Source organism: Thamnophis elegans, chromosome 12, assembly GCF_009769535.1.
Source record: "Thamnophis elegans isolate rThaEle1 chromosome 12, rThaEle1.pri, whole genome shotgun sequence".
NCBI lineage: Eukaryota > Metazoa > Chordata > Lepidosauria > Squamata > Colubridae > Thamnophis > Thamnophis elegans.
Window position 1 is genome coordinate 15,017,074 of NC_045552.1, and position 14,050 is coordinate 15,031,123.

Sequence of the window (14,050 nt, forward strand, 5' to 3'; positions counted from 1 at the left end):
GAACTTTGAGGAATGCTTTGCCTTGGACAAGCATTTTGGATGCTATTTGGAACCCCGACACCATGGATATCCTCAACAGCTAAGCCACATTGTCTCTGGCCTTTATCAATTCACCTGCTGCCAACAACTCTGACTGTTCTTTTGCTCAGCTGCCGATGCAATGATCATTCGTCATCCTAACACAATCCCTGTGGGTGAGCAACACCGTAAATCTGGATCGCAAGAGCTGGCTTTTTTTGGAAAAAGGCATTTCATCAGAGTGCATTTGCACTCTCAAGTTGGTCGTTAGTGCTCATCTAATTGCAAGCACAGTAAACACCTCCACCTGTGGAAGTCAGCCAAGTACTTAAGGAACTTGTCATAACATCCTAACTAGGTAGAGTAGAAAGTACAGGTAGTCTTCAATTTACAACCATTCTTTACTGACTGAAGTACAACAGCAGGGGGGGGGCTGACTTATGATCAAGGGTGGGTTCCTGCCAGTCCTAACCTCTTCTATAGAAGAGGTTCCACAAATCTACAGTGCCGTTTGGAACCAGTTCAAGCTCCCTCCCCCCGCCCGTCCCCACATCATCAAGATGAAGAAAGAGAAGAGGAATTATGGGAGTTGAAGTCCACAAGTCTTAAAGCTGTCAAGTTTGAACACCCCTGGGGTTTTTTTCTAAAGGGTTAGGGGTGCAAGGGTCTTGTAACTTGACAGCTTTAAGACTTGCCCACTTCAATGCCAGAGTTCCTGAACCAACATTTTGGTTGCTAAGCAAGAGTGTTGTAAAGTGAGTTTCACCACATTTTACAAGTTGGCCACGCTCACCCAGTCACATCGCCGGCAAGCCACTCCCACCCAGTCACATGGCTGGCAAGTCACTCCCACAAAGCAGGCCACACCTACAGAAGAGGTTCTAAAAAAATTTGAAACCCACCACTGCTTATGATCATTTTTCACACTTACAACCATTCATCATCATCTGCCTTCACTGACCCCATAATCCCTTGTGGCGTGGAATCTGGGCAACTGAACGGATCCAAGTGTTTACTGGCTGGATGCCCTTCCTGTCAACAATGAGGAGTTTTATTCAGCAGATATAATCTCATTGTGCCCAGAAAGAGAAATATCCGCCTCTACCTAGGATCAAACTCTCAGTCTCCTGATTGCAAGGTGAGAGTTTTATATCTAGGCCACCACACCACTCTATACTTGCAACCATTGCAGTGATCAAAATCTGGATGCTTGGCAACTGGCATGCATTTATGACGGTTGCAGTTTCCCAGGGTCTCATGTGATCATCTTTCGCAAGGATCATCTTCTGACAAGGAAAGTCAAGGGGGAAGCCAAATTCACTTAACAACCCTGTTACCAACTTAACAACTGCAATGATTCAGTCATGACTAGGCTACCTGTACTTACACTGGTATCTTGAAAACCTCTGCCCCATGTCATGTCTAAACTACTTTGAATCACAGCTCTTGCAAAACTCAATTGTTGATGGTCAAGTGATGAGGAAATAGAGCATTAAGATTCTCCGCCTCTATGCATGCTCTGTGCCCAGAATATTCTTGCACAAAATCACTTCTTTGTTGTTGTTTGTCTTTTTGGAGAGGGGGGTCACTTTGAGTGAATCCATACTGGTAGAGTGTTTATTTTACTTTGTCGATGTTTTGTTTTTTTAAGTTCCATTAAAAACTCATTCATGGTTTTTTCCTCTGCTATTTAGAGATTTTTCCCCGTCTCTTTCATATGTGTAATTGTTAATTTACGTCTCACTGCACAAACCACATTCTGTCATACAAATATTTCTAATTATTGTTAAGTTTCCCCAAACGTGCAGTTCATTTATAAATATTTTTTCCCTGGATAAAAGGACCTCTTTTAGGTCCTGTTCGTTTAGGTGTAGAACTTCTAGAAATATACACTCTTTTTTTTTTCCACAGGCAGCTTTTACCTTTTAAAAAAGGCAGATCATTGTCCAGTAAAAGATAGACACAACATATTCCATGGAGTGCCACTGTCCATGCTTTCGCTGAGTTTGTTTTGGCAGATTTTTAAAACAAGTTCTCAGAGATAGCCATGGCAATGTTATTCCTTCTTTAGTTCAACCTGTGATTCTTTGATTTTAGAGTCAGATTAAAAGCATGGTAAGCAATATTAGATATACACCAGCGCAAATAAATAAATAAGACTGGATATTATCTCAGCCTTCATGTTGTTATCCCTGCAAGCAGGTAAAAACTGCCCTGTGGCCAAAGCATCACCGTTGTGCTCTCAATGGTTTTCTTGATACACAAAGTAATGAAGACTCTTACCTGCACACTTTGTCCTACTGATGAGTGGAGGTCCGGGTTTGCCAGTCCCACCATCTCCTGGCCGGGTCAGCAGGACGCTGATTTCATACTCTGTGTCGGGATCAAGATGCCATAACTTATAGGTCTGCATGTTCACAGCGTGTACTTCAGACCAAGGTCCAGAAGTCATCCGGTACTCAATCTCTTTTCTTACGATAGGACCATCTCCGATGATTGAGTTGGTATTGAGCTGGATGATTAAGTATGTTGAACCGGCTCTCAAAAGCTGTGGGGGTGCGATGGGTGTTGGGGGCTCTGTTAAGAGGAAAAAGAAGTAGTAAGTTGACCTGTTCTTCTGGACACCTTCAAACAGCTCTCCATTCATTCATTCATTCATTCTCCCAAAGTTGCTTTTTCAAGAGGAAACTGGGCTAAAGAGCTGAAGAAGCTTCTTGGATAAGAAGCGAAACTTCTTCAAAGAAAAACCAGAAAGTCCAGTTGCCTCTTGAAAAAGGACCTTTGGGTCAACTGTGACCTGGATGACTGAGAATCTCCATAGACATTCATTCATTCATTCATTCATTCATTCATTCATTCATTCATTCAATTTCTATGGCCACCCATCTCAATAATGATTCTGGGTGGCTTGCAATTTTAAAAAATTACAATGAAAACTATTAGAACCTTTTTAAAACAATAAAAACAGTAAAACCAATAAAAACATCCAAATTCAAAATACACGGGAACAAGACACCTGACCAGTTAGCGATACAGGTAATCCTCAACTTACAACAGTTCATTTAGTAACCATTCAAAGTTACAACGGCACTGAAAAAGTGATTTATGACCATTTTTCACACTTAAGACTGTTGCAGCATCCTCCATGGCCACATGATCAAAATTCAGATGCTTGGCAACTGGTTCATGTTATGACAGTCGCAATGACTTGGGGTCATGCGATCCCCTTTTGTGACCTTCTGACAAGCAATGGGGAGGCCAGATCCACTTAACAACTCTGTTACTAACTCAACAACTGCAGTGGTTCACTTAACAACCCTGGCAAGGAACATTGTAAAATGGAGGAAAAACTCATTTAACAAATGTTTCACTTAGCAACGTACCTTTTGGGTTCAATTGTGGTCGTAAGTCAAGGACTACCCATATAGACAGGAAACGGGACCTTTGACACATTCAGTGCCCCAGGCTTTGGAACATAGCCAGGTTTTTAGAGTTTATGGGTTTATAGATAGCGGAGAACTTCATTGGGGTGATGGAAGAACAAGAAAGAGTAGTGCTGCATTCAGACAACCTGATGAATCAAGTTCCTGAATTAACCAAGTTTCTAACTTTATCAACCTCTGTGTATTTGTCATATGCAGGTACTGGAACTTCAGGAGCCTAGTTAAGTGTTTAAGTGCATGTGCTCATCCTCAGATTTCCCCTATCTCTTCAGTCATTCATTCAATGTTGTTTTATTTGTAAGTTTAACGTTACCAGAAGATTATGTTTACTCTTACAGCTTTCATTTCATGATTGCTGTTTTGTACTAAAAGCCACCTTCAACACACTTAATGTCTAAAGGCAGCTTGCAATTTCTGAAGGACGCAAACACTTAATTGAATCAAGCTGATATCAGCCAATTTGTATACTACAGGTAGGCACCCTGTAGCCCTTGGGCTAATTTGATGTTGCTTTAATTTCAAAAACACTTGTGCAAGTTCGGTTTAGTTCTTTTATGAAAACTGTCTGCCCTTATTGCAGGGTGATGTTTAGGAGAGAAGAAGGAGAATGTCAGGAAGAGTGAAAAGCAAATCATATGAGAGAGGAGGGGAGGGAGGAGAGAGGGAGGGAGGGAGGTAAGGAAGGAAGGAAAGAGGGAGACAGACAGACAGACAGACAGACAGAGATAATCCTGTAATTTTCTCTTTTTAAATTTAAATTGGGCACTCCCTTTTTTTTTAAACTCAAATTGCACCTTCCATATGGCTTCCAATGGGTTCATGTAACGAGAACATGGCCTGCAGAACAAATAGGATTCTCCAGCCATGCGTACATGACAAGTCTTGCTCCATCACCTCAATACAGGAAGTACCGTTCCATGATGAGTATCCTCAAAAGCTGGGCTGCCTTCCCATATTAGCTCATTCCAAGTCAAACAGATGTAGAACAGAGGCCTTCTCCCTCTCCCCTCTCCCAGAAGAGTTCACTATCACAGGCAGATGGCACATTTCTGTGCTGCTGAAGCCTCTTTATAAATAAGTAACATGAAACAACATCCGCCCACAGCAATGAACAAAAGATATGCAAGGAAAGCATTATCCTTCTCTCTCTCTCTCTCCCTCTCCCCCCCTCTCTCTTTCTCTCTCTCTCTCTCTCTCTCTCTCTCTCTGTGTGTGTGTGTGTGTGCCTTTCTCTCTCTCTATTCCCCAACCCACAAAACATTGTTGTTGTTACATGTCGTTGTAAAGTCATGTCTGACTCATCGTGACCCCATGGACAACGTTCCTCCAAGCCTTCCTGTCCTCTACCATCCCTCAGAGTCCATTTAAGCTCATGGCAACTGCTTTGGTGGCTCAGCCACCTCATTCTCTGCCGTCCCCTTCTTCTTTTGCCCTCAGTCTTTCCCAGCATGAGGCTCTTCTCCAGGGAGTCCTTCCTTCTCATTAGGTGGCCAAAGTCTTTGAGTGTCATCTTCAGGATCTGGCCTTCTAAAGAGCAGTCATGGTTGATCTCTTCTAGGACTGACCAGTTGGATCCGCTGCAGTCCAAGAGACTCGCAGGAGTCTTCTCCAGCACAATAGTCCAAAGGCCTCCATTATTTGGCACTCAGACTTTCTTATGGTCCAACTTTCACAACCATACATTGCAACTGGGAAAACCATAGCCTTGACTATACACACTTTTGTTGGCAGGGTGATGTCTCTGCTTTTTAGTCTGCGGTCTAGATTTGCAATAGCTTTCCTCCCCAGGAGCAAGCGTCTTTTAATTTCTTGCTTACAGTCCCCATCTGCGGTGATCTTGGAGCCCAGGAAAGTAAAATCTGTCACTACATTCCATTTCTTCCCCATCTATTTGCCAGGAATTGAGAGGGCAAATGTACCCAAGATTAAAATACGGTGTGGTTCATCAGCTTTGGTGGAATCTCCAGCTAGACTGCGGGGAGGTGTGAAGAGAGAGACCCAAGTCTGGAGACTTTGCACTGCAGAAAGCAGCACAAGCCTGACCTTCCCCAGAGGTCTGGAGGCCTTGTCTTGTCATTCTCAAGGGAATGCAGTCAGCCTGGTGAGATTCCTGTAACATAGGTGACTGCCAATAAAACTCCTGTTGAGACATTTCATGAGTGGTTCTGGTTGCTTCCGCCTGACATCAGCCCCCACAATCGATCTCTCACTTACAGGTAGTCCTTGACTTACCTTACCGACTAAATGACCTACCTAACGGTCATTTAGTGAACGTTCAAAGTTACGACGGCCCTGAAAAAAGTGACTTATGACCATTTTCCCCACACTGACAACTTTTGCGGCATCCCCGTGGTCATGTGATTTAAAAATTCAGGTGCTTGGCACAACTGACTCCTCTTTATGACAGTTGCAAGGTCCCAAGGATCCCATTGTGGTCCTCTTTTGACGACCTTCTGACAAGCCAGGTCAATGGGGAAACCAGGTTCACTTAGCAACGATATTAATACATGAAGAACTGCAGTGATTCACTTAAAAACGGTGGCCAGAAAAGTCACAACGTGTGTGGCAAAACTCACTTGACAAGTGTCTCATTTAGCAACAGAAATTTTGGGCTCAGTTGAGGTCGTAAGTCGAGGACTACCTGTACTGACAAATAGAATTCAAATCGTTCTTCGGACTTCAAATGTCTAGGCCTGATTTTGCCCAGGCTGAGCATGTAAGCCAATCCCAACACACCCACTGATACATACCTTTGACGATCAGCTCGGCAAAGTTACTGACCCCAGAGCCCCTGCTAGACTGAGTCACACAGCGGTACAAGTCCTGGTCTCCTTTTAACACTTGATCCAATTGAAAAGTAGCCAGAAATCTTCTGTGACTGATGTGCTTCACTGAGATGGTGGGAATGACAACCCCATTCTGCTTCTACCATTCAGAAAAACAAGAATACCATCAATCCTGCTCTGAAGATATTGGTGTTTGCAGCCTATGTAAGCATCATAGCAATAGCACTCAGACTTATATACCACTTCACAGTGCTTTGCAGCCTTCTCTAAGCAGTTTACACAGTCAGCCTATGGCCCCCAACTATCTGGCTCCTCATTTTACCCACCTTGGAAGGATAGAAGGCTGAGTCAACCTTGAACCTGCTGAGATTCGAACTGCCAAGCTGCCAGTGATCAGCAGAAATAGAGTGCAGTACTGCACTGTAACCACTGTGCCACCAGGGATCATGTTTTCTGGGAAGGGATGCTGAGACATGGTCTGCTTTTTTTAGAACTTGCTACCCTTTCTGTTGTAGCCCAGCAGGAGCCGTTGGAGCTGCCACCAGACTCCGACAGCGAGGGGCCCTATGAGTCTGCCCTGGAGGATGTGGAGGACCCTGGACAGGGTTCCGACTCTGAGCGGGGCGCAGAGAGACTGGTTGGCCACCAGGTGGCACCTGAGCCTTGGATTAGTGGGGAGGAGGTAAGGGAGAGTGATGCAGAAACCAACAGTTAGTTGTTCCTAGATGCACGCCATCGAAGAGCTACTCGGCGTCAGGAGCAATTACATAATTACAGGAGGTAATTACGCTCAACTGATGGTCATTAGGCTCCTCTCCAGACTATAAAAAAGACTGCTTGTGCCACGCCCTTCTTGCAGAAGTCAACGCTTTGACTAAAGAGAAACTAACTTGGCAGGCTGGATTGCTGCAAAGGTTTGTTTGAATTGCTGCCAAGGTTTGTCGGACTTGCTGCCAAGGTCCTTATCTGTTTGTTTACTTGGCTTTCAGCCACTGAGATTCTGGTCTTGTTATTAAAGGACATTCCATTTAAGCTTGTCTCAGCTTTTGTTACTGGATGAAGGAGGGGGTCAGAACACCTTTCTACTTAAAAAGAAAAGAAAAGTTTCCTCCTTTGGGGCAAATTAAACAAAAACATAGATAATCATGTTCTTCTGAAAATATTTTTTTTCTAAGACAGGGGTCGGCAACCCTGCAGCTCTTGAGCCGCATGTGGCTCTTTATCCCTCTGCTGTGGCTCCCTGTCACTGATCGGTGCCACAATTTTGGGAGGAGCTTCTGGTGGGGGAGGCAGCATGGCATGCCAGGGGGAGACTCAAGGGGCGGGTTTTCCGGTCAGCTTCATCATTGATGGGGCTTTTGGTTATGGACAGGTAGAGGAAAAAGGATACTTCACTAGGAGGAGACTTTATGGTGGGGGAACCGGACTTCCAGTCGACTTCAGAATCGAACAGGAGGCTTCCGGTTAGGACCTTTGTGGCTCTTTTGAGTGTTTAAGGTTGCCGACCCCTGCTTTAAGACTACAAAAGAGAGGTTGAGCTATGAGTGGAAGAACCTGCCAGTAACAATCAATTCTAGAAAGGAGAAAACTGAGGGATTCTGGGAAGTTGCAGATCAGCAATCTGCATGGAAAGCTTATTTCAACCTATCTCCAAGTATATCAAATGCATCCTATACAGAGGTTATTATTTCAGGCAATGGAAGAACACAAAGGACAGGTTGAACTCACCCCTCATTGAAGGAAACAAGAGCAAAGAGGGACAGATAAAAGGTAAATAGTCCAAGGAGGGTAAACTTATTCCTGCTCACCTGCATGAGGAATCTCTCCGTTTCAGAAGCCTTGCCGGCCGCTACACACTGAAAAGTGGCATTCTGTCCAGCATTTACCTCCACATCACCCAGGCGGGAAAAATGAGGTGCTTTAGCTGCCGAAACAGAGATAAACAGACAAAAAGATCTGTGGAAAGACTTCTTTAGTTAATCCCCTCCCACGCAAATGATATCGCTCAAAAAAAATGTGTATAAAACAGGTTGAAGGTGGGAGGATTAATTTAAACATACTTTTAAGTAGAGAGTAATTGCTAGAATATCTTTGGGGTGCTAGCTCACTCGCTTACTTGCTTCTCCTCTTTGTTACATCTTTATTTCATAAAGGGGCTTTATAAGGACAAGAACATAGTGCCTCTTTGCAACTTGTTAAAGAAACTACATCTTTTCTTGTCATTGCCAACCCCAGATTGGTGAGGGGCAGCACTGGGGGGGGGGGGCGTTGTGAAGCTTACTTTCACGCCCTTGGGCAGATAGAAAACCTTTTTGGAATAAACCCAAGTAGTAGCAGAGCCCTCGTATTTATTACCCCTAGTATGATTGAAAATTTCGCCATGCAATCATCTTCTTCACTGCATTATCTGTCATCTTCCCCAGTTGTTATTCTTTTAGGGATTAAAGCTAGCCATAAGGGACCTGGAACAAGTCTGTGCTGCTACCACAGCGGAATGGAGAAAGTTGATCGAAGAAAATGTGACACTTACAGCAGGGGTAATTCAACAGCAGGATGTCATCCAATCCCAAGTAGCCATGCCGCTCATTGGAAACGACTGCTTCAAACAATACCTAAGGATAAAAAAGAGAGATTCTGGTATTACAACTGGAATATTGGAGTAGAACTGAGGAGACCTTACCACAACTCTGACTCTGAAATTTACTGAGTGGCTCTGGGTTGGGCACTGCCTTAATCTAATCCAGTGGTTCCTAATCTTTTTTTGGCCATGGGCCTCCTAAGCATCTCTAAAATCCTGATGCCCCTGGCCCCCTGACATATAATTCTTACTTTACTCAAAAAGTGAACTCTACTCATGCAGAGGAAGCCTAAAAGGTCATTAACTTGATTTAAACAAGGTTCAAATTGCTCCCATTAAAAGTCAAATTGACCCCCTGTGGAGCTTGGGCCCCAAATTGGGAACCATTGATCTGACCTATTAACTACTGCTATCAAGGTTCCAATGAATTCCCTAATTAAATCATGAGCCTCGAGCCACGCTTCAAAAGAAATCCAGCTATTCATTAGGAGCAACATGTCAGCATGTCCCAAGTGAAGCCAACTCTGACCCCACGTAATTTATGGCCCAATTATGACCCTGTTTCCCCCTTCCCCCAAGGTGTATCATAAATCACATTCTCCAATGGAGCACTTTTGCAGGCTGTAGATATCACTCCCTTCCGGCTGCTGCGGGTAACCTGGGATACAGCCTCTAGAAAGATATGCCTGGAATGTGTTTCTGTTTGTGGTTGCCGTGCTGCTTCATCAGTGTCCCATCCCCCTTGCCTATGGCAACTCGAGAGCAGGCCAAGGTTGCTTTGCAAGTTGACAACTAATCTCTCTAAAGAAAATTGTGTAAAGGAGGAAAGCATAAATACAGGTAGTTCTCGACTTACAACAGTTCATTTAGTGACCATTCGAAGTTACAACATCATTGAAAAAAGTGACTTATGATTGTTTATCACACAACCATTACAGCATCCCCCTGATCTTGGGATCAAAATTCAGATGCTTGCCAACTGACTCATATTTATGATGGCTGCAATATCCCGGGGTCATGTGATCCCCCTTTGGCAACCTTCTAACAAGCAAGGTCAATGGGGAAGCCAGGTTCACTTAACAACCATGTTACTAATTTAACAAGTGCAGAGATTTCCTTACTAACAGTGGCAGGAAAGTTTGTAAAATGGGGCAAAACCCACTTAACAAATATCTCATTTAGCAACATAAATTTTGTGGTCATAAGTTGAGGACTACCTGTATCAACTTGAACTTTTAGAGAAAAGGGAGGATAGAAATGTAACACATATTTTCACTAGTTATTTTCATAATATTTTGGTTTTGGTTGTGTCTTTGTTATTTTTCAAAAATTGTTAAGAAATCTAAGAAAATAAAATAAGGATCTTGTCTGGAAACTTGATTTACTGCCCCATATAAATGCCTGAAGTTTTGGCACCCCTGAAAATATACAATATTTTGGCCAACTTTGAGCACAAAGGACCTGCCAAGCCAGTTGATAGTCTGTTGCTGCCCAAGGCTAATTTTTTCCCCCTCAATAAATTCTCTTTCAATTTGCAGCATTATTGAAGAAGTGCAAAGAATGCCATAAAGGGGATCATGGATTTTCAGCTATCTAGATTGAGGGGAAGACTATCTGAAGCCAATGATCAACTTCCTTTGAGGGAAGTGTGTTAGGAATATAATCTAACAGTTGGGTTGGCAATACATAACTCATGTAAAAGTGTTGTACCTGTTTCTTTAAATCATACTGTAAAATGTGATTGGTTGCTGTTTTTCTCAATCAGCCATAAGAGGGTGCCAGAACAACAGTTAGTTCTCTGTTCGTTAGATGCTGGGCTGATCTGATCTGAGTGCCATGAGCTATTGTAAGTTTTGCAACTGTTAGCAAACTTTGTGTACCAGACTGATTGTATGATACTGGACTACGTTATTTGGATTACCCCTTAACTGAAAGACGTTGATGACTAACTCTCTTATCTGTGTATGACTTGGGCTGTTTGATGGACTCTGATACCTCTATTTTAGTAAAAGCCTATTTAAACTGCAGTGTCTCTGGATGCTGGTTTGTGTGTTCTCCAACACAACTCTCACAACGCTTTGCTGAACGTATTTGCTCTCCCAACGGTGAGCTTACCTAATACTGGTTATAGGCCCAGAGTGTACCAGACATAGCTAAAGGAGAGCTGGTGTTGATACGCAATACCATATACAGATAGCTGTTTATTTAGTGATTGCACTATCCTGGAGAAGATGGCGAGCGACCCATCAACAAGCCTATCTATGATAACCCGGATGGATGGAACAAACTATGTTTCCTGGTCTATGAAATGCAGTCTACTCCTGTGTAGGGAAGGTTTATTGGATGCTGTACAGATTCCACCAGATGTAACTGCATGGAATCCAGATAACGATGATGATGCCAAGAAAATAGCAGATTTTCAGCAATGCAATGAACGGGCGTTGTGTATTATTGGTCTAACACTGAATAACCAACAATTAGTTCATATTTGTGGAGAAAATTCTGCTGCAAGATGTTGGGAGAATTTGAAAAGGATTTATGTCCGTGACACTGTAGGTGCACACATACATCTCACACGCAAACTGTTTAGGGCACGCCTTCTGAAAGGTGGAGATATGTTAGCTCATTTAAACTTCATGAAAGGGGTTTTTCAGGAGCTACATGAAAAAGAACTAAGTGGGATAATAAATCTCATCTGATCATAAAGCAGAAATTAGCACAAATCAGTCCGATTATACAGTGACAAGCATCCATCCCAGGAGAATAAAAAGAATGGGCTAGTGACAATTAATTAATTATTAGACAATTACTATTGACAATCCAGTGAAATCCTCTTGTCTCGCATTTTCATCTTTCTCATAAATGAAGAGCTGGATTTCCATAGAATATTAAAATAAAGTGCGCTTCCAGTCAAGCTCAATTTCTGTGGATTTCATGCAATAACCATGCAGCTTTTGGAACAACTGGAAGTGCTGTACCATTGTACCATTATTTTTTTCTGGAACTTTCTTGTGAACTCCCAACTCTAACCTACAATCTGGGATTTCTTGGCATTCACCCATGGAAGAACTAAAAAAAACTTGTTGAGCTTTTTCAGACCTTTAAAGAAGAGCTAGGTGCTGCCACCTAATTGGGCCTGTAACAAGTAGAACAGACTATGATAGAGTTCACATCTCGTAGTTGGTAGAAGACAAGAAATCTGGTAATTATCTCAACCCATAGCCTCAAGCCATAGTATGGTTTATTATTTTGGATTTGGCATGCTCAGTGAACACACTAGATGGGTTTTGCTAATCCATGGTACAGTTTATGTAAATTCAGCCACACACCTCCCTTTTCAGGAGGTGATTTTCTTCAAGCATCAGAATTTATCCCAAATCTCCCACAAAGTTTCTCCAGAAAGGCTACTGTAGGAGGCTGAGCCTGAGGGAGGAGTCAAATGTGTCATCAGTTTTGAATCCTTTCATGCCCACAAGAGTTCTAAGTCCAGCCCACCTTGAATTCCGTTGACTCCTGTCTACCACCAATTTGCTTTGAGTAGTTGAGATTCTTTACTAGAAGTAGTAGCTCAGATTCTTGTAGGCAGAGTTAGCATGCAATAAACCTGTAGTCATTTCAACCACCTTGCTTCCTGATTTATGGTGCCTGACAGCAATCCTCGCCTCACCTGGTATTCATTGGGCCAAAACATGCTGACGGCGAGCTCCACCTGATGCCATTGCCGACCATGGGAGCCAGAGACATTCCACACCACGCTTCCCAGTGGCCCTCCATTCATCTTGACAAAGACATTCAAAGTCCCAGGACTGTGCCCATCCCGACTGTACATGAAGTAGCTGAACTGAAGGCAGTGAGTGTCATTTTCACTCAATGTCTGGAAGAGGATTTGTGCTTTCTGCCCTGGATTGTGCTGGGAGGAATTGACCATCAGATAAGAACCTGTAATGGAAAGAGAGGAGAAGAACACAACTTGTTTAACCAGAAATATTTGAATCTGAAGGTTCTGTAATGATAATGTTGATATAAACTCATAATGGCATAAGAAACATGGACATTTATCCACAGTAACTCTTCGTATTCTTGCCATCCTTTGTAATGCAAGCAACCTTACAAATCCAATGTACAGCCTAGCAAAAGACATGTATGAGAAGACCAGGTGGAGGCAGAGTTAAGTGTATCCATCAGCTTAGAATCTTAATATAGCCATCAATGGTCCAAGCTTAACGTTTCTTGAATTCCGTTGACCTTATCTAGCGTCAATTTAGTATTGAACTTTAGTTCACTAGATTCTTGTGTATAGGATTAAGCAATAAATCTGTGAAGTGTAACCAAAGGTTTAGTCCTGATCCTTTGCACCTGGCAAGATATGACAAACTTCAGGCTTGAAAATTTTTAATGCTGGTCCAAAACTCCAAGCCTATCAACTGGACCTCAGGGCAAAACACTGATTGGAATTGGCAGAAAGTAGATTAAGGCTTCCACTCCCTTCTTGAAACCCCCATAACAACAACAACAACAACAACAACAGCAACAACAACAACAACAACAATGTTAAGTAGTACAGTAGATCTTGGTTCATTTTTGGCACAATTTGGGTGAACTTAAAACAGTCCAAAATTAGTTTTTCATCCCGTTTGGATTTTCTTGTGGAATTTAAAGGGTGCTCTCCCTGTCTTAATATTAATATATATGTATCTCTTTCTTTGCAATGATTTTAGATTTAATCACCTACAGCAGTGTCCCATTGATCATTTTGTCTTTCTTCTGCTCAGTTTAGAACATTATGAGCATTTGAATCATTGCAATGTTCTTGGTGATAGCTATAACTGGTATCTATTGCATAAAGAGCTCAACATACATACCATCTTAAAACTCTGGTCACCTCCAAAGACACTATTTTTACACAGGCAGGGAAACTAAGTGCCACAACCTTAACCTTATCACTGCTTGTATTATAGTCAAGGAGACATGATAATTATTTACCATTCCTCTAGAATTCCTTCAGCCTTTATTGCCCTGAAACGCCTAACTCCACCTGGATCAAGCCATTTAATTTCCATTCTGCTTTCTTGAATCATTTAACATTAGTTGCTTCTGACTAAACTGCACTCTGTTGGTTATTACAATACCCAGAGGCCATCAATGTAATAAACCTCAATGCTTCTTGGCAGCAGGAGTACAGAGCAGCTACCTGTCTTTCCGTAATCACGGATCAAATTTTTTAC

General features: G+C 42.6%; 1 protein-coding gene across 1 annotated transcript in view; it reads right to left on the reverse strand.

Moving 5' to 3' along the window:
* Window positions 1-14,050, reverse strand: part of PTPRU (protein tyrosine phosphatase receptor type U) — a 423,380-nt gene that overhangs the window by 198,200 nt on the left and 211,130 nt on the right. Inside the window, 5 exon segments of the mRNA XM_032228173.1 lie at window positions 2,302-2,595; window positions 6,212-6,386; window positions 8,056-8,171; window positions 8,778-8,859; window positions 12,493-12,764. Of these exon segments, the coding sequence (XP_032084064.1) occupies window positions 2,302-2,595; window positions 6,212-6,386; window positions 8,056-8,171; window positions 8,778-8,859; window positions 12,493-12,764 (939 nt within the window).